At 47.1% G+C, this 19,687-nt stretch overlaps 2 protein-coding genes across 2 annotated transcripts; one reads left to right on the forward strand and one right to left on the reverse strand.

Moving 5' to 3' along the window:
* Positions 1-208: 208 nt before the first annotated feature.
* MLLT11 (MLLT11 transcription factor 7 cofactor) lies at positions 209-9,327 on the reverse strand. Its single transcript, XM_080915288.1, has 3 exons — positions 9,248-9,327; positions 8,735-8,910; positions 209-1,552 (listed from the first exon to the last, which is right to left on the reverse strand). Exon 3 carries the CDS (start codon positions 1,544-1,546, stop codon positions 1,274-1,276), a length of 273 nt encoding a protein of 90 aa, XP_080771414.1. The 5' UTR covers positions 1,547-1,552; positions 8,735-8,910; positions 9,248-9,327; the 3' UTR covers positions 209-1,273.
* Positions 9,328-9,401: 74 nt separating this feature from the next.
* On the forward strand, positions 9,402-17,220 carry CDC42SE1 (CDC42 small effector 1). The gene is made up of 5 exons (XM_080915600.1): positions 9,402-9,515; positions 12,296-12,583; positions 13,071-13,181; positions 14,115-14,203; positions 15,028-17,220. The coding sequence occupies exons 2-4, from the start codon at positions 12,530-12,532 to the stop codon at positions 14,187-14,189; spliced, it is 240 nt and encodes a 79-aa protein (XP_080771726.1). The 5' UTR covers positions 9,402-9,515; positions 12,296-12,529; the 3' UTR covers positions 14,190-14,203; positions 15,028-17,220.
* Positions 17,221-19,687: the final 2,467 nt, after the last annotated feature.

The raw sequence follows: 19,687 nt of genomic DNA on the forward strand, positions 1-19,687 counted from the left end.
TCACTCAACACTGACTGAGTATAGAGGAACTCTAGCAGGGCCATGTAGATTCTTGGCAAGCACTTCTACCACCAAGCTACACCCAAATCCCAAATTATTCTTCAAAATCAAATATTAGAAAGATAAAAGAAAAAACTGGATTCCGAAGCATGAGTAACTTCTGAGATCTATAGTACTTCCCTGGATGAGTGAAAACCAAGCCCCAGACTTAGGATTTAATGTCTTTATTACATAAATGAATAAATGGCTTCACAATTCAGTTGCAATAGCTTTGGAAGGGATGGGGTCAGGGGTAGGATCTGAATGTAACTGCTTATTTCATGGTCTTACAGTAGCTGAAGAACTGTATCCAGGAACCACTGATTCCTATCACATACTGCAACTACAGGAAGACAAAGCTAAAACACTGAGGACCAAAGCACTCTGCCTGTTCCATGACTAAATCACAATTTTATATAAATTCTCCTAATAATTCCCTGGTTTCTCTCTTGATCAGATACATTTTGTTGCCTTTTAGAAAGTATCCTAATAGTTAAGTCTCCCGTGAAGACTCAAGTCTGATTTTCTGAACATTTCTAACCCACAGCTGGAAGCTGAGCTGGATATTCAAGGAGCCATCTCTGAAATGATACGCTGTTTTCCTCATTTCTGTTCTCTCGTTTTCCACCTGGAACGACCTCCATGTCTCCGGGGAAGAGAATGCACTATAAGCAGCATCAGGACTTATTTTAGCCTTTTAGAAATCTTTTGTTGTATAGAAAGAGTCTCAAAACTTCCAGGTTCTCACTACTTCTTGAAACAGAATTTGCTTCCTGGCCTGGTGCAGAAAAGTAGGGAGGTTCAAGTAATCTTTGAAGCTGATTAAAATGTAACAAAAAGAAAAACCAGTCTCCCATTTTGCACAACTATACTTCACTCTGGTGCTTTGAATAAGGGTGGTTTTTCTGGGATCAGTTAATATTCTCTGGGCCGGGGGAGGAGGGGAGGAAATCTTATTATCAGGTACTCCATTGATTAAACCCTTGACTTTATGCCTAGAGGGCTTTTGAGAGAAACGGAGTAGGCAGATAAATAAATAAATAAATTAATTAATAAATAAATAGATAGATAGATAGATAAATAAGTACATACATACATACAAACATACAATTCAATTGGCAGATTCATCAGCACCACCAGCACAATAGAGGGAACAAGATTAAAGTGGAAGGCTTAGAGAGGAAAGGACTTAAGAGGGAAGAGGACAATGAGGGACAGGAGAGGAGTCTCAGCCTTAAAGCAAGTCCAGGTCGACAGAGTGGATGCTGGCAATAGGAGCTCTCCAGAAGTTGAAGGTGCTGTACTCAAGGAGGGGGTCCCCTTCAGGGTTCTTCAGCTCCGTTCCGGTGGCCTGACCGCCCATTTTGCCAACGTTGCTGCTATCCTTGCTCTTGTAAGTAGGTGTATCTGACAGGCCCAGGCCTTCCAGCTCCGACAGATCCAGTTCTGGGATGGGCATCCTCCAGAAAAGAAAGGAGCTGTACTGGCTACTCACAGGGTCCCTCATGATTCCCTGAGAAAGAGCAAATCACTTGTTAGTCTTCATGTTAGAGCAAGCTCCTTGCCCTGAGCTTTTCCTTGCTTAAGTTGTTCTTTTCTGTGTGCTCTGGTGACTCAGCCAAGTTTTTTAAAACGAATACCAAGAACTCTTGCCATTACCACCAGGTTCCTATCTTCTCTCCACCTCTGGCTGACCAGATACTGCCTACTCAACCAGGTTCTTGACTCCAGTAATATACTTCAGGCCTTATGCATGCTAGGCAGGAACTGTATGATGCCATCCCCTCTGGGTCTGATTTGTGAGGCTTTCCAAAGTCTGACCCCACTGTTTATGTGTGGTATTGAGGGTTTGCCAGACGCTGGTGTGTGCTAGGCAAATGTTCTAACGTTATATCCTTAGCAGTCTCTGTACCTTTAAGACAAGATCTTGACTGAGTTGCCTGGTTCAACCTTGAACTTGAAATCTTCCAGAGTAACTGGGATCACAGGCCTGCTCCATTAGACCTGCTTAATCAATTAATTGTGCTGAGAATCAAAGGCAGGACCTTGCATGTGCTGGTCAAGAACCTTATACATCCCCAGACTAGATATCTGAGCTCTTCAAGGTAGTTCAGTAAGTCATGATGCTTCTATAAAGGTCTTTTTTTTTCTTGCCTTAAAACCTAACAAACTCACCTCTTCCAGGATATTACCCCCAGAGCAGCTGAGCGCCATCTACCCAGCTGTCTCCAGCACCCTGCGTTTTTACCTAACTCCACTGAGTTTCGTTACAGATCAAGATGGACTAGATATCTGTGTTATGTGTTTCTCTCTTTTAAGAGACCAAAAATTCCTCTGTGGGTAAAAACCCACCTGATAGGTTGGGTGGTGGTAGCACAAACTTTTAGTCCCGGCACTCAGGAGGCAGAGTCTCTAAGTCCAAGGCCTGCAAGTTCCAGGACAGCCGGAACTACATAGACTGTCTCAAAAAACAAACACACTTATTTTTCGGTAATGCAGGAGCTACCCCTCCACAGAAATGTTAACATGCACCTTCACGTTTCTACTCTCACAGATTTCTCTTTAGTGTAACAAGTCCTCACTGTGTCTTTCTGGCCTATCTTTCTAGGGTCTTTTTCCTTCAATCCCAATGCTAGAGTAAACCTGACAACAAAAAGCAAAGAATTTGGAGGTACAGGTAAGGAAGTTAAGTTTAGATTGGAAAGAAATGGCACTTTAACAGAATCTCTGCTTCTCACTATGCAGACCAGGCTGGCCTTGAACTCACCAAGAGCTGCCTGCCTCTGCTTCCTGAGGGCTGGGATTAAAGGCATGTACCATCACGCCCAACATCCTTTTCCATGTTTTAAGGATCAGTTGTAGTCCCTTGGTTTTTCATCCAACCTATACTGTGCTATTACATGACTAGTAGAGTCTGGAGCTTCTTTTTTTCCCTTACCAACAAGGGCAAAACGCTTTAGTTTAAATGTTCCCAAAGGAGCAAAAAGAACATTCCAGTACCACCAAAAATAGAAGCCAGAGTTTCAGAGAGCCTTTCTAGAGCACACTATCAGCGCTTACCAGCCTGTGATTCCTAAAACGTGGCTTTAAGTGGGTTCCAAAACGTCCCTAAATGATGTGAAATGTCTCTACAAAGTAGGAAAAGAGCTAAACCCAGGACATAATCTACAAGAAATGTGGAGACTAAACAGTCCGTAGACACAGCCGAGGTGACATGTTTTGTCTTGCTTTTGCGTCTTTTTTTTAAGATTTATTTTATGTATGAGTGAGTACACTGTAGCTGTTTTCAGACACACCAGAAGAGGGCATCAGGTCTTATTACAGATCGTTGTGAGCCATCATGTGGTTGCTGGAAATTGAACTCAAGACCTCTGAAGGAGCACTCAGTGTTCTTAACCACTGAGCCATCTCTCCAGCCCCTGGCTTTTGAGTCTTGCTTCAAACTCAACTCTAGTTCAGGCTGGCTTTGAACACAAACCCTTCCTGCTGAGGCATCTCTGGTGCTACATTTCAGGAATGTATGATCAGGTCCAGAATTTTTGGGCTTTTTTTTTTTTTCCTTTTCTTGAGACAGGGTCTTTCTCTGTAACCCTGGCTAGTCCATTATTCAAAATGTAGTCCACCTGGGCCTTAAACTTTTACAATCTTCCTGTCTCAGTCTCCGGAGTGCTGAGGTTTCAGATGTGCACTCCACACTTGATTTTAGACCCCATACCCAATCTTGTGGAAGAGTAAACACACATAGGCACACAGAAGGGCATGCACACCATGAGATTGTGGAGCAAGGTAAGGGGGAGGGCCTCTGGTGTGCTGCTCTACCAATATGGGCCCCAGTCCCTTAAACCTGGAGCTAGGCTGGTAACCAACAAGTCTGGTGATCCTTTGTCTGTACCCTCTTATATTGTCAGGGCAACAGATATGGGCAGCCACACCCAGTTTTTTATTTGGCTACCGGGGATTTTTTTGTTTTTGTTTTTTCTTTTCAGCAGTTTTTTTTGTTGTTGTTTTTGTTTTTTTGTTTTCCTATGTAGCCCTGGCTGTCCTGGAACTCATTCTGGAGACCAGGTTGACCTCAAACTCAGATCTACCGGCCTCTGTCTCCTGAGTACTGAGATTAAAGATGTGCAATACCACTGCCCGGCTGAACTCAGTTTTGTTTTGTTTTATAAGTAAATTTTATTTTAAAGGTTTATTTATTTTCTGTATGAATACACTGTTGCTGTCTCCAGACACACTAGAAGAGAGCATTAGATTCCATAATGGTTGTGAGCCACCATGTGGTTGCTGGGAACTGAACTCAGGACCTCTGGAAGAGCAGTCAGTGCTCTTAACCACTGAGCCATCTCTCCAGCCCTTTTCGTTTGTTTGTTTTTTAAAGCATGTGCCACCAGAGTTCTGCAAATTAAGGTTTATTTGTTTATATATTTTATGTATGAGTGCTTTGCATGTATGTCTGCAAACCAGAAGAGGGCATCAGATCCCATTACAGATGTAAGCCACTGTTTGGTTGCTGAGAATTGAACTCTAGAAGATCAGAGCAGCCAGTGGTCTAAACTAATATGACGTCAGGGTCTTATGCACAGATAACAGGAGGGCTTACCCAGACAGCCACCTCCTTAGCTTTTTAATTGTCTTTCAAGACAGGGTTTCTTTGCATAGCCCTGACTGGCCAAGAACTCCATCTGTAGACCAGGCTGGCCTCAGACTCACAGAAGAGGCTGGCCTCTGCCTCTTGCTTCTTAGTGCTGAGATTAAATGAATGTTCCACTACCATCTGGCTCAGCTTTTCTTTTTTCCCATTTAAAATGTTTTAATTTATGTGTACATGTGTGTATGATATGTATACAAGCTGATGTCCTACAAGGATGTTGGTTCCACTGGAGCTGAAGTTACAGGGGTTTAGGAACCAGCAGGGGTACTGGAAACTAAACTTGAGTCTTGGGAAAGAACACCAAGTGCTTCTAGCTAACTTCATCTCATGACCTTTTAATGTTAAAAACACTAGCCACTTTATTTATAATCCCAGCATTCAGGAAGCTCAGGCAGGAGTTTCAGTAATACGAGTTTGAGGTTCAGGTTGGGCAAGACCCTGGCTAAACCCCCCACCACCAAAAAAAAAGGAAAAGAAAAAGAGATTGGGCAAGACCCTGGCTAAACCCTCTCCCCCACAAAAAGAAAAAAGAAAAAAAACTCAGCAAGGTGTCAAAGCTCAGGCTAGCTTTAAAATGTAACTCGTGATTCCCCCGCCTCCATCTCCCAAATGCTGGGATTACAGGCATGATCCAGGACACCTGGTTTAAAACAAGGAAATTCTGGGTCTGTCTTTTTTCAAGCACCAGAATAAGCCCTTGGCAACTGGACATTACTCAGCAGGGAAGCATCTTAACAAGAGTGCTGTCGGGATTGAAGCGGAGCAAAGGAGTTTGCAGAGAGGTGAGGTCATCGTTCCAGGAACTCAGCTGTGATCATCTCCATAGTAATCTGCACATGTGTTGCTCACAAGCATGACTGCACCTATAACACCTTTAGGTGAACCAATCCCTGCTTAGGTTTGGGGCTACGCATTCTACAGACCAAGCCCTAAAAGTCTAGAAGTCTCTGACGCTGCTTACAGGAATGTTTATTGCATTACCAGGTTTCTCCTAGTTAGCTGACTTAAAAAACAAACAAACAAACCCTTCCTTGTAAGTCTCCTACAGAGTGACCTTATTTTAGTGCACCGCATATAATAGACTGTTTTCCAGAGACAGTGTCTCAGCTGGCCCAAGAACTTAAGTAGCAGAAGCTTACCTTGAACTTCTGGCCCTCAAACTCCCTAACAGGCTCTTAAGCAAACAAACAAGCAGAAAAACAGAACCCTTAGGGAAAAAAAGGATTTTGTTTGTCTGTTTGCTTTGACTTAGGGTCTAGCTATGTAACCCAGGCTAACTAGAAAGTTATTGTTTAGCCCGGGCTAACCTCAAACTCAAAATCTTCTCTAGTTACCATTTCCAGCCTCCTGAGTGCTAAGGGTCGTTACAGGCATCATCACCACACCTGGATTAAAATAAAAACAAATTTTAAAAAAATGTTGTTCTTTGAGACAGAGTCTCACTATATAGCCCCAACTACCTTAGAACTCCTTTTGTAGACCAGGCTGGCCCTACAGAGATCTGCTTGCCTCTACCTTCTGAATGCTTGGATTAAAGGTGTGTGCCATTACACTCTATGAAAAAAGTTACAGTTAGAGGACACCTTAGATTATTCAGTAACTGGGTAGGTGGTCTAACCCGTTTGTGTATATCCCAGGTCTCACAGTTTCTAATATACTCCCTTAAAAATGCTTAAGGAGCTCGAGAGACAGCTCAGAGGCCGAGAGCACTGGTGGCTCGTCCAGAGGACCTGGCTTGGGCTCCCTGCACCCACTGACAGGTAAGGCCTGTTCCAGGAGATCTGGCACCTCGTCTTTTCCAGCAACAAACACACCCTTGGCATACACTAAAAAAAGAAGTCTATGTCTATGATGTCTGTGAGAGCCTATGCTGAGGTTGAGAGGTGAGTCCCAGGCATCAGTCCTTGCCTACTTTGCTGGACCTCGTGAACTAGGCAAGCTGAGCTGTGGGCTTCAGGAGTCTCCTCTGCCTTCCTTCTTGCTATAGCACTGGAATCCCAGCCACTCTCCCATGCTCAGCTTCATCTGGGCTCTGGGGGTTCAAACTCAGGTCCTCGGACTGGAGCAGCACTGAGCCATCTCCCCAGCTGCAGCCTGGTACCCTCAGCCTCCCAGGAGTCGGGAATAGAGACATGCACTGCCACGCCCCAGTAAGGATTTTGAGGACGGTACAGTTGCTCACTCCTTTAATCCCGGGAGGCAGAGGCAGGCACAGGTGGACCTCTTCCAAGTCAACCAGGGCTGCCCAGTGAGCATGAAAACACACACACACACACACACTCTGTATGTGGTTGTGTTTTTGTTGCTTTCACAAGGTCTTGATGTATAACCCAAGTGCTGTTTTTATTCCGCCTCTGAGTTCTGGGATGACAGGCACGTGCCATGATGCCCAGCTAAGGACTTTTAAAAAGTACTTTCTTATCTCCATTTGACTGCTTTCTGTGGTTCTAACCTGAATGGCAGGATGGGTGTGGTGGTAGGTTCCTATGACCCCAGCATCTGGCGAGTGAAGGCGGGAGGACCAGGAGTTTGATGTCAGCTTGACTACAAGAGATCCTTGTCTTGAAAAATAAAGTGAGCAGAGACTAAGATGGAATTTGAGTCGTTGATAAACTAACAACTGTAATGTGCAAAAGTTGCCTAAGTAACAGGGATGGGCAGAACTATTATCCAGTGTAAAAAGCTAGTCCAGTGTGGCAGTAATAATCCAGCACTCAGGAGGCTGAGGCAGCGGGATGTGGGTTCAGCCTGGCCTGGGCTGCAGTGAATCCAGAGTCCCCCAAACCAAAAACATGAATGAAAACCAAAATGAAACATGAAATAAAAACAATTTAACGGAAATTTTGTGAAATATTATAAGGCTGAAAATCTCTAGCTACACTACTGGCCTAGAGACATGTACAGAGAGACCCAAATTTGTTCCAGAAAACAGACATAAAGGCATATGTGGCATTAAAATAAAGAAGACAGGCTTTTTCTCTCCAGCCTGCCTCCCCTTCCTTTCCCTGAATACTCCTCACCCATCTTTTTATCCATGTTTGCTTATCTTGAAGGCTCCCGATGGTGACAAAAGACAAATTTGCTCAGTACACGTTTCCCATTGCCAACCATTTTTGAGCTATCTAGTTATTTTATGCAAAATAACTTCTAAATTTCATTGTCTAGTCTTAGAGATAAGATGGTTAATAGATACAGACATTTAAAAGATACACTTTCTTTAAGCTACCTGGACACACCCAAATACCCTTTGTCCAGATCCCCCCATGAGCATCCAAGGCCTAACCCACAGGGCCTGCTGTGTCATGCCGCTGTGCTGTCTAAGCAGAGATGGTGGGGGATGAAAATGGAGGCTTTCTGGGTTTTCTCAGGTTGCTCTAGGATTTTCCTATTAGCCACAATCTCCCCCACTTACTAGGAGGAACGGCAAAAACAATTTTGCTCTCATAAGTAGTTCCCGTGAGCTGATTGCAGCATGCCATCGGGCAATTAATTCCACAATTGCCCCCACCTGTCCTACCTAAAGCCTCTTTGAAGCAAAAATCTGAGACAGGGAGATTGTTAAAGGTTCCAATCACTGTCAATAGCATCTCATGTTTTTTTTAAAAGAAAGTACCTTACTCCCCAGAACTCCCTTCAAGAGATAGAAAATCTAGGAGGATGGAGACACAAGAAGGCTACAATAATTACAGTAGGAATAAAGATTCACCAAATAACTGGTAGCAAAAATTATAGCTTGAAAGAGAAGATATAAAAAACTAGACACTAGACAGAAGCCATTAGATGCACCGGGCAAAAATTATAGGAAAATGAATACACGATATGAAGAGCTAAATGCGGAGATATGATTACAGGTAAAGTGTTAGAAATGAATGCCTAGGTCCATGATAAGGCATGGATGGAGATTTTAACAGATAGAAACCCAGTAACAAATAGTTACCCATTGTTCATAGCGCCCCCTTCTCTAATCTTAAATTGTCCCCCCCCCCCACCGCGGTCTCACTCGGGGTCTTTCGAGCTTGAGAAGCCGCCCCTCGTCTAGGTTACCTGTTAGCAATGAATGACTAGGGCGTTCCGAAGATGGAAGGAATGCCTCAGGGGCTCGGGGGTCGGCTCTGGACTGGAGAGGAGGAGGCTGCTGAAGGAAGCTGTCGGGGATGTGACGGCTTTGTCTCCTCACGCCTTCTCCCTCGTCTGTGACAGAATCGGCCGCTGGGTCTCCCCTGCAATGCAGCCCCTCCTAGCAAGGGCGGAAGCACTCCCCGCCCCCTCTGCCTGACTCGGCTAATTCCAGGAATAGGTTCCGGAACACGCCATCCAGGGTAGAGCCTCTCCATCGGCTCGCACCGTACCCCCACCTCTCCAAGCACCCAAGTGCTGACTGGAGTGCACGGCCGAGCAGCTAATTGTCTTTTAACTAAGATGTATGGGTTAGAAAGTCTTCCCGCTAAACAACAGAATGACCCTCCCTTCCCACTGTAAGGACTGAAGGGGACTTTAGGAGACTCGGAAAGGGCCCCAGCGCATTGTCCTCTCAGCGCCTGCAGCAGGTGGACAGACCTAGCGCAGACACTTGGGGTGCCGCGGGTGTCCCGGAGCGTGGTGCTCGCCGCTGTCCCCGCGGGCCACGCCGTGCGCCCCGAAGCTGGGCGGAGCGCTGCGCTCGGCTCTCAGCCCCTGGGTTTCGTAATCGCGTCGCCGGCGTTTCCGCCCTCGGCCGGCCCCACCTCTGCCCGCCCGCCCTCGACTCCCCGCCGTGCGGAGCAGCAGCCGGGGGACCTGGAGTGGCGGAGCCCCCGCCCGCAGTGGGGACGCCGGGGAGCCGCAGGTGAGAGCGCCCGGCGAGCGGGGCAGCGCGCCGGCGTCGGGGAAGGGAGGGCAGCGGGGAGGTCGCGGTCACAGTACACGCGCGGGTGGCGCAAGCCACCGAGAGGCAGGGAAGCGGCGACTGCAGCGTGGGGCGGGGTGGGAGGTGCGAAGCGATGGGGGCTCCTCGCCGGCCCTCTAACCTGAGAGATCTGCTGTGTTAGACAAACCGAAGTGGAGCTGGGACCCGGAAGGTCTAAACCAGATTGAGGCAGTCTGGGAGAACAGTGACAGAGCCAGAACGATTGATTCATCGAAGTTCCTATTCTGGGTCGCAGGGGTAGGGGACAAAGCTGGAGTCTGATGGAAAATATTGGGGGAGGGGAAGAAATTAGGATCTCTTTCTGTCCCCAACCCTTATCCTGAGGTTAGGGCAGGGTTGGTGCTAGGACAAATGTCTGTCACTTGGTTGCAGATGGGGCCCATTTCTCTCTTCAGAGTCCCTCAGCGGCCCGCTATGTTTGGAGGGTCCCCACAGAGGGACCAGCTGCATCCCTGGGCTTATAGCCAGAATTTGCCCACACCATTCTCAAGTCTCTTTCTCTCCAGCTGCTTCTTGTGAAGGCTTGTCAGACAGCGGGTTGGAGGCCTTGGGGCCGGAGGCAGCGGGACCGGGAGAACCGGTTTGGGGCTACCACAGGATGGGGGAACTACCTATGTACATCCTTCCTCCCCAACTCCTCTTCGATACCTCTCTCCTGCTTGCCTCTCTACTGCTCAGAAGTCGGCCGAGGCTATGGCGGTGGTTTAGAGATTGTCATTTCAAGTTCTGGGTTTCTTGTGGAAGTTAGAGGGGCCCCACTGTCTGGATGCGGCTTTCTGCGCTCTAATCCCCGATCTCGTCTGTTTTCCTTTTTACTGTGGGGATGAAGTAGTGGGCAGTGGATTCAGCATCCCTCCCTCCTCAGTTCACCAGCTGAGGTCTCGTTTGTCCTCAGCCCACTCGTTGGCTGCTTTGAAGCCCAGTGACAGCCAATGCTTAGTACTTCCTTTTCTGGCTTTGTTCCTCCTCCCCGTACCCCACCCACGCTACCACAGTGACCCTGGCTGGTCTTCACACTCTGACACGGGGCCTCCGAGTTTCAGAGACCCTAATGTCCTAAGGGAATGGAATTTCCTGGTCACTTATCATCATCATTGGTGGTTTCATGCCAAGTCCCACACACACTTTCCCTCCACCCAGCTTGGTCAGGTCCCTGGAAGAGAAACAGAACTGCCCTTGTTCCCTCCACAGCCCCCTTTCCTCTCGCTCCCTCCCTCCTCCCCACTCCCAGCCTTGGCCACCCCTGTTCAGGCCGCTGAGAGCAGGGTGGAGAATGCCGGTCAAGCCCAGCCTCAGTATGGACTGTCTGGTAGTGTTGGGGGTTTCCTCTGATTCTTTATTGTTTTTCTCCATTTCCCCCAAGCTTTACCACCTGCCACCATCATGATGTGCCTTGTGACCGACTTTCCCACTGACCAAGCCTCCCTCTTAGGGCAGCTGTGCTCTGGACTTTAGTCCTCTCTCCCAGGGGTGGGAAAGGAAGTGAAAGAGAGTCTCGACTCTTGGGTTCTTTCCTACCCTAGAAGCTGTATTCTATGGTTGGAGTGAACTCAAGGCTGCTAGCAAACAAAGAAAAACGTTCAAACAAATAGAACTCTTGCTTTTTTGGTCTGTCTAGGTTCCTGGAGGGCCAGGCTTCCAGCCTCAACCCTAGAGGGAAAGGCTCATTCTTATTCATACTAGTGTTTAATATTCATGAGCTGCCCTATCGGCCTCCCTGAGCTAGTCTGTACTGTAGGAGAAGGAAGTGCCCTCACTGAAGGAAACTCAGCTGGGCCAGAACCCCTGGCGGCAGTGAAAGGGGAGAAAGTTCTTCCTCGGACACAGTGCTACTGGAAAGTTCCTGTGTCTGGTTCATTGGTGGAGCTTCGAAGTGGTGGGGAGCGGAGGGGGAGACACAGGTCAGAACATGAGGGAAGAGGAAGGGAGGGCCTGAACCTTATGGGGCGTGAGGTACCAAGCTGTACATGAGAATGGGTGGGGAGGCCAGAAACTGATTCCTCAGAGCAGAAAGGGACTCCACGAGTTACCCCTCAAGAGCTAGGTGCGCACAGTCTGCCCAGCTATCAGAAAAAAACAAGGTCAGGTATTAACTCTAACTGAACTCTGGGAGGGGCGGTTGGACTTCATCTGGGGCAAGTCAGGGGGAACAAGGCAGTGGAGCAAGAAGGAAGCAATTCCTGCTTCAGAAGTATTTGCTGAGGTCCACACTACCACAGCTAGTCTCTTGCGAGCTAGGTGGTCCTTAAAGAAAATTTAGGTGTTGGGGCAAGGTAAGAGAAAGGGAGAGACAGGGTGGAGGCCTTGTTTGTGAGAACAAAAACCACTATTTCCTCTTCAGAGGCACTTACGCGCCCCTCCCCAGCTGCCCTAGCCAAAGGAGAAGGGAGCTGAAGTTGGCAGCACCCTAACTGTTCATTTCTGTCACTGCTTGGTTTTCTCTCACGTTTTCACTCAAAGTCCTTTCGGCCTCTTCTTCCTTGGTCCCAGTAATCACTGGTCCTCATCTTGTTGGTCTTTTTGCACCATTCTTCCTGTGAGAAGCAACTGTGAGCCTCTCATATTTGGAGGGGGTCAGTACTGGGGCTCAGTAGTAGTCTCCAAGAGAGACTCAGAAGATGGGGCTTATCAGGTAGGTTTCTGGGGAAAAGGGAGGGTTGTTTCCCAATAACATTTATCTTCTTTCTGCTAAAATTCAGGATTCCACTTTAAAGAAGACCTTGTGCCTGCCCGCCCAAGCCTGTTGCTGGTGTTCTTAGAGGCTCCACTGAATCAGACTCAACCTTCACTGAAAGACTACTTACTGGTCTCTAGGATTTCTCTAGTGAACCCAGGGTGTTGTTACACCTGAGTGTGAGGACTGGTTGGTTAGCAACAAACAAGAGCCCCCTGGGGCCTCTGGCAGCAGCCTGAAGCTGGAACCATCAGGGAATATGAGTGAGTTTTGGCACAAACTTGGCTGCTGCGTGGTGGAGAAGCCCCAGCCGGTAAGTCCCCTCGTCCCCATCCTGACACAGGAATTAGTTACCACGTGCTGTGAAGTGGGGGCACCATCTCTGATCTGTAAAACACTTTCCTCACCCCCCTCTTGAGAGTGGCTGTGACTAGGCAGGTGTGTTCATGTGCAATAAAGGAGGCTATGTGACAGAAGAGACAAGTCACCTTGCTGTCAACTGCTCCTGTTCTGAGGTGGGCAGGGGCTGTAGGTAGAACTTAGGACCTGTCAGCATTCCCTCATCACCCAGAGGTGACTTTGCTTTGTCCTTTCTTTGTTAAGGTATTCACTCAGCAGGCCAGCGTCCTTACCACTCTGGTGACATTGTCTGGTTATGATCTTTCCTACCCTAACGTTTGCCCATTATACTGCCAAATCAGCCCTTAGCTCTTAGTGGGTTTTCAAGACTCCTTCTCTTTCCTGTGCTGACCGGAGGAGGTGGCTGCATACATGACTCCCTCCCTGTCTTCCCCAAACAGAAGAAAAAGAGAAGACGGATTGACCGCACCATGATTGGGGAGCCAATGAACTTTGTCCACCTGACTCATATCGGCTCTGGGGAGATGGGGGCTGGAGACGGACTTGCCATGGTAAGAGGGAAGGGGGAGATGTGTATTTGGGAGCATGTTCAAGCAAGGGATATAACAGAATAACTTAGTGGAGAAATAGGAATCTGAGATTATGCATTCCTGATCTCCAGAGTTCGCTTCCCTTTTCTTTACAGTAACATGTTGTTCCTCATTGGAGTGAGGGGTGTAGATCTTGTAATAATTGAAGAGTTTTTTCTAAAACCATGGTCTCCCTTCTTATTAAGAACTAGTCAGAACCAGGACGTAGAATGCTTACCTAGCATACAGGAACCCTAGGTTTGCTCTTCAGCACTGCATACTGATGTGGTGACTCATACCTGGAATCTCAGCACTCAGGAACTAGGGATCAGAGGCTCAAGGTCATCCCCTGCTGCATAGGGAGTTTGAGGCCAGCCTGGCCTAGGAACCCTATCTCAGAACAGAAAAAAAAGGAACGAGAAAACCTGTTAAGTCAGCATCAGAGTGAATCAGTTGGGAGTCTAGGGCCATGAAAGGCTCTTTTTAAACAATGTCTCATGCATTTCTGCTCTCAGTAGGTCTGGCCATACTTTTTAATACCAGTTAACGAAACTCACAGAAATATATGGAAGTGTGTGTGTGTGTGTGTGTGAGAGAGAGAGAGAGAGAGAGAGAGAGAGAGAGAGAGAGAGAGAGAGAGAGAGAGAAGAGAGAGGGAGGGAGGGAGGGAGGGAGAGAGTGTGTGAGTGTAAGAGTGTGAGTGAGAGAGAGAGAGAGATTGGTAAATGATTCATTCCTACCTGGTCTTCATGAGACGTCCTTGAGAGGGCTACAGACAGGTTTAACTTCTCCAGATGGATGTCATTGTCAGAGAAGAGAGTTGAGGTCAGGTTCCTTCTAGGGGCACAAGTTAAATTGTTGCTTGTTGTGGAACACAGAGAGTTAGGTGGTTGTGTGACATGTGCTTTTCAACAGACAGGTGCAGTTCAGGAGCAGATGAGATCCAAGGGAAGCCGTGATAGACCATGGAGTAATTCCAGGGCCTTGTAACTCCCTTGGGACTGGTAAGTGACTAGAGAAACTACGTGAAGCTTTGAGCCTGTGCCAACATAGCCTGATGCATTGCCTCAGACTCTCAATCCTTAGAGGCAAGAATGAGGGTGAATTGGTGAACAAAAGATCAAAACCTATAGGGTTTTTACAAGAAGGCGGGGGAAGGGGACACCGTGGCATACTGCAGGGAGAGGGAGGGGAAGCCGGGGGTCTGCTTCTCTTCACCCACATAGTGAATGCAGGATCAGTGTGGGCTACATGGGATCCTGTCTCAGAAAACAATGAATTTGAGAATAGAGTACCCTATGGAAAGTTTAAAATATGCACTATAGGTCAGGCATGGTGGCCCATGGCTTTAACCCAGCACTGGGGAGGAAGAGACAGGAGGATCTTTGCACGTTTGAGGTTGGGAGTCCATAGTGAGAAGCCCTCCTCTTTGTACTCCCCCACAGAAGTGCCCACTGTATAGCGCCTTCTTCCTCAGGCTTGGTTTTAGCCTCTGAGGGTAAGCTGCCTTCTTCTTTTCCAATGGGTTTTTTTTTTTTTTTTTTTTAAGAGTTTTATTTATTTTATGAATGAGTACACTGTCACTGTCTTCAGACACACCAGAAGAGGGCATCGGACTTCACTACCTATGCTTGTGAGCCACCATGTGGTTGCTGGGAATTGAACTCAGGACCTCTGGAAGAGCAGTCAGTGCTCTTAACTGCTGAGCCGTCTCTGCAGCCCTCCAGTGGGGTTTTGATAGGCAGGTTTTGACAGGAGGATGCTGAATTTAAAGTCAGCCTAGGCTACAGTGTGAGACCAAAACTTTTTTTTTTTTTTTTTAATTCAGGTTCTGCAGTCTTGGAGTTCCCATTCTGTGTCCAGCCCAGAAGAAATGCCATCACCAGATCCCTTCCACCGTGACCCAAGGGCCCCTCTCTCTCTAACAAGTGCCTCAAAAGGGGGCTGGACTCCCTCTACTCCCTCTGGCCTCTGCCCTTCCTGGAGATGGGGTCAAGGCAGCAGGACTGACCAAGTGACTACTGGTGGGCCAGAGGAACTCAGCTGAAGCCCTGCACACCTTTGATCTGAGCTGGGGGTTCTCTGGGAACCTGGGATAGGTTCCCTGCTCCTGAATGAAGGTCGTGTGCCACTGGTTTAAACTTCTTGCCTTTTTCTTTAAACAAGGCAGGCAGGTGCGGGAGCCGCAGCTGAACCTGACTTTGCTACAGTTCTCCCTGCTTCCCTGCCCTCTCTTTCCTTCTGGAATGAGCAATGCCGAGGTTATAGGGCTGGGTGGCCACTGCCCAGTCCACTCTGGATTTCAGACCTTAAGGTCACAGCCGTACCATGTCTCTCTGCTGACACCAGGGTCTTGCTCCAGATAGGCCTCTAATCCTGTGCTTTTGTAGTATTAATAGCTTCCCAGAAATATTTTTTTAATTAAAATTTTGAGTTCTTTTAGTTACCCCCATCCTGCTATCTCCTCGGTCCTTTCCCCCGTCCCTATAAGAAACCTTAGGTTTCCCATTGAGTAAGAGTTAAGGGATGGATCTCAATTTGACCACATTCCACTTAAGACTTGGAGTCCTGGCCTACCCTCTCTTGTCAGCCTCCCTGCTGGCCCAGGTGAAAGGAAGAGGAGGGTTCCGGATAAAAAGCCAGGATGTAGCAAAATTAGCTGTATCTCAGGGTAGACTTCCTGCGTTGGTAATGAGGTAACTAACTAGGTTGAAAGAGCTCTTTGGAGCTCAGGCCCTAACATCCTTTATGGAAGCGTGGCTTTTCAACTCAAACACTTGAAAATAGTTTGGACAGTTTGGGCTGCACAATTCTTTGTAATGAAGGGCTGTTCTGCACAAACTACAGCATCTCTGCTCCATCCCCACCCCCCACCCCAGTATGGCAACCAAAATATCTCCAGAAATTGCCAAATGTCTCCCATGGTTGAAATTACCTACAGTTGGGAGCCACAGTTTGAGAGTCAAGGAATGTTTTCCTTAAGTGGTTTCCACGTAACCTTCCCCCCTCCCCCCTTACCCCCAGTCTGGTGATTCATCTTGAGCCATGGGTGAGCTAGCACCCTCATAGGGCAGGCTCAGCAGAGCTGCACATCCATATTTCAAATGTGTTGCTTCTGCTCAAGTCTCTGTTCTTGATCTCTGCAAGAGGGCCTTTCACAGTGCAGAGACGAGCAGGGTATGCTGGGATCGGAGAGGGATTAGAAGCTTCAGACACTAGTTCTGCTGGCTGTCCACTGTCCGCTTGCTAAGCGCCTCTCTGCCTCTAGTCTTTGAACCCAGCAAAGACTCAGGGACTTTGGAAGATCAGGTGTCACCACGTGGCTGAAAAGTGTGCTTTAGATGGGAAAACGCTGTAGGAGCAGAGTCTTTAGGCCCTTTGTTTTCTCAGGTGTTTTTGTTCTGGCCCTTTCTTTGCAGGCTGATTAGAAAGGCAGAACAAGACAGACAGCTCCTGCCTGTTCCTAGAAGAGGGCTGGGGTCTCATTAGCTCTGTAATAGGAAGCTTGTTTTGTGGTAATGGGTCAGGGTTGTGGAAACTGATCCGCGCCTGTTGACTCCATCCACCCAGTTACCCCTTGCCTAGTGACTGAGGCTTTCAATTGCCCAAAGCTCTGCGCTCTCCATATGGTGTTTCAGGCTCTAAGACTGGTGATTGATGTCCATTCAGAGTTAGCCTCCTTGTAGTTCCAGTCAGGCCTGCCTCCCTCAAAGGGAGTTTATCTTGTTGCCCTAGAGGAACTTACTAATTGGGGGTCACATGAACACTTTGCAGGCCTGGAGGACCTGTGTCCCGTGGCAGCATGCTCTCAGGAAGGTCGAGAGCATGAGGTCATAGTGGCAAAAGGTTGGGCACAGTGTGGGTGCCCCCTGTCTTCCGGTTGATGCTGTCCTGCCTCAGGCTACCTTCTCTAGTGTGTCTGCTGCCGCCACTTAATAAGGTGATTGGAATGAGTTTGAGAGTCATAATTTATATTAAAAAGTTGATGGACTTTTAAGATACATTTTTTTCCAATAAAATAATTAAGCAAAACAGTTTCAGAGCAATTACTACAAATATATGCTGGATCAAAAGTTGGGCATGGCTGATGAAGACGGCAGTGTGGCAGAGATGGAATTTTGTTTCAACATAGCCTTTCCTGAAGAGAAGGCAGTACTGGGTAGGTAAGGAAAAGCCACTGTGCTGTTTCCTTTCATTTGGTGTTTCAAAACTACTTATTTTGACCAGAAGTGTTGGCACACACCCTTAATCCCAGCTTTCAAGGGGCTGGTGGATCTCTATCTTCTGCACAAGTTAAGGCTAGCTAGAGCTACGTAGTAAGACAACATCTCAAAAAAAAATGTTTTTTGTTTGATTGGTTCTTTTTTTTTTTCCCTGAGACAGGGTTTCTCTGTAGATCAAGCTGGCCTTGAACTCGGAGATCTGCCTGCCTCTGCCTCCTAGATGCTGGGAGTAAAGGTATACCCCACTAAAATTTTTTTTTTCTTTTTCTTTTTTTTTGCTGTGAAACAGTCCTGGGAATGAGGAAAATGAGCAGTGTGAATATTTTATCTTGGAAGAAAGGGATAAAGGAACATGCTAGAGTCTGGGTGGCTCTCAAGTTGCTGGGTACTTCTGTAAAGACACAGACAAGTACTAGGGAGCAGTCTATGGGCCCCATTATGTGCAGAGCCCCAGGTTTGACCCAGTCACTACCAAAAAGAAAAATGAGACCAAAGTATGTATTTTTTAGTTTTTTTTCCTCTATATTAGAAATATATATGTAGTGGGTGCTGGGGTTGAAAAGGGAGTTTATAATGTAGACATCTTCTCTTGAGGGTGATATGGCCATTAACTCTGGATTCTTTGTATCTGGAGAAGGCAAGAAAATAGAAGAGAGAGATTATAATCAATTATAAAGAATGTGGTTATGATATTTACTTGTTTTACCCTGCTACAAATCATTTTCTCAACCACTAGTTTGTGTGTGTGGGGGGGGTATGAGCGTGTGTAAGCTTCAGGCCAGTTCTCTTACCTCCCATCAGCATATGAGAGCTGGATTTGCACATGGGCTCTGGACATTCATTGTACTCAGGGCATTAGGCAAGTGCAGTAAGCACTTTCCTTGCTGAGTCATCTCTCTGGCCTGACCTGGAACTTATTTTTAATTGTGTCTCCCACTAACGTGCATGTGTGTGCATGTACCCATAGTTCAGGGTTTCAGATCTTCCTCAGGCAGGAGTTCTACAGGCGGTTGTGACTGGCCAGTGTGTGTGCTGGAAATTTAACGTGTGTCCTTTGGAAGAGCAGTAAATGCTCTGAATCATTGAGCCATCATTTCAGTGTACTGACCTGGCGCGTCTGTCCCCTTCATCCCCCCCCTATCCGTTTATGAGATGTACATCTCCATGCCCAGCCTCTGGTGTTTCGGGTCAAACTCAGGACTTCATACATTTAGGCAAGCACTCTCCTAGCTGAACTACATAAGTCTCCAGCCTCCAAGTGCGTTATTTTTATATTAAAAATAGACTCAGACTCACAAGGGGGAAAACAAAAATAGAAACCAGCTAAGTCACCAAGTATGCCTTTTGTTTATTGTCTTTTCCCCTGCCAGTCATCCCTAGCAACTGAGACTACTTTATGGAGTCAGTGTGAACCTATAGTAACTTTGTATGTTTGTCTGAGACAGGATCTCACTATGTAGCTCTGGCTGGCCTAGAACTTATGTAAACCAGGCTGACCTGTCCCTTGTCTCCAAAGTGATGGGACTAAAGGTATGCACTATCAGGCTTCTTTGTGAAATTTTAAGTTGCTGGGTAGAGTCCCCAAAAGGACAGCCTTTTGGGAACATGGGTACTGGTGCCTGGTTTCAACTGTATGGCCCTGACACTGCTTTCTTCCTTCAGTGATGGGGTTTGAACCTAGTGCCTTGTGCATGTGTTAGGGAAGTCCACTATGTGCATGTGTTAGCGTCAAGCCCTGCTAGCTTGTAAAACTGTTCCTTTACCTGTTAACAGGTTAAGACCCTATAAGGTGAGGACAGATCCAAGTGCCATATCTGGAGCAAGACCTCAGATTGGCTGTTACTGTTACAAAGCATATGTTATTGTCCTAATCAGAACTGGAGAGATGGCTCAGCCGTTAAGATCACTAGTTGCTGTTCTAGACGTCCTTAATTCAATTCCCAGCACCCGCATGGTGGCTCACACATCTGCGACAACAAACAGTTCCTGGGAGTCCAACCTTTCATGGTTTCCATGGGAACCAGGTGTACAGACATACAGTCAGGCAAAAAAACAAAAAACAGCAACAACAGCAACAACAAAAAAACCCTAACAGTTTTTTAAAACTTTCTTGATCGTTAACTCGTTGATATGGTCTATGTCCATTGTCTATGCATTTAGTCTTTACAGCCAAGCATGGTAAGAAAAGTGTCAATTTAAGATCAGCCAGGATGGGCTGGAGAGATGATGGCTCAGTGGTTAAGAGCACTGACTGCTCTTCCAGAG

Source organism: Micromys minutus (assembly GCF_963924665.1).
Source record: "Micromys minutus genome assembly, chromosome: 4".
NCBI lineage: Eukaryota > Metazoa > Chordata > Mammalia > Rodentia > Muridae > Micromys > Micromys minutus.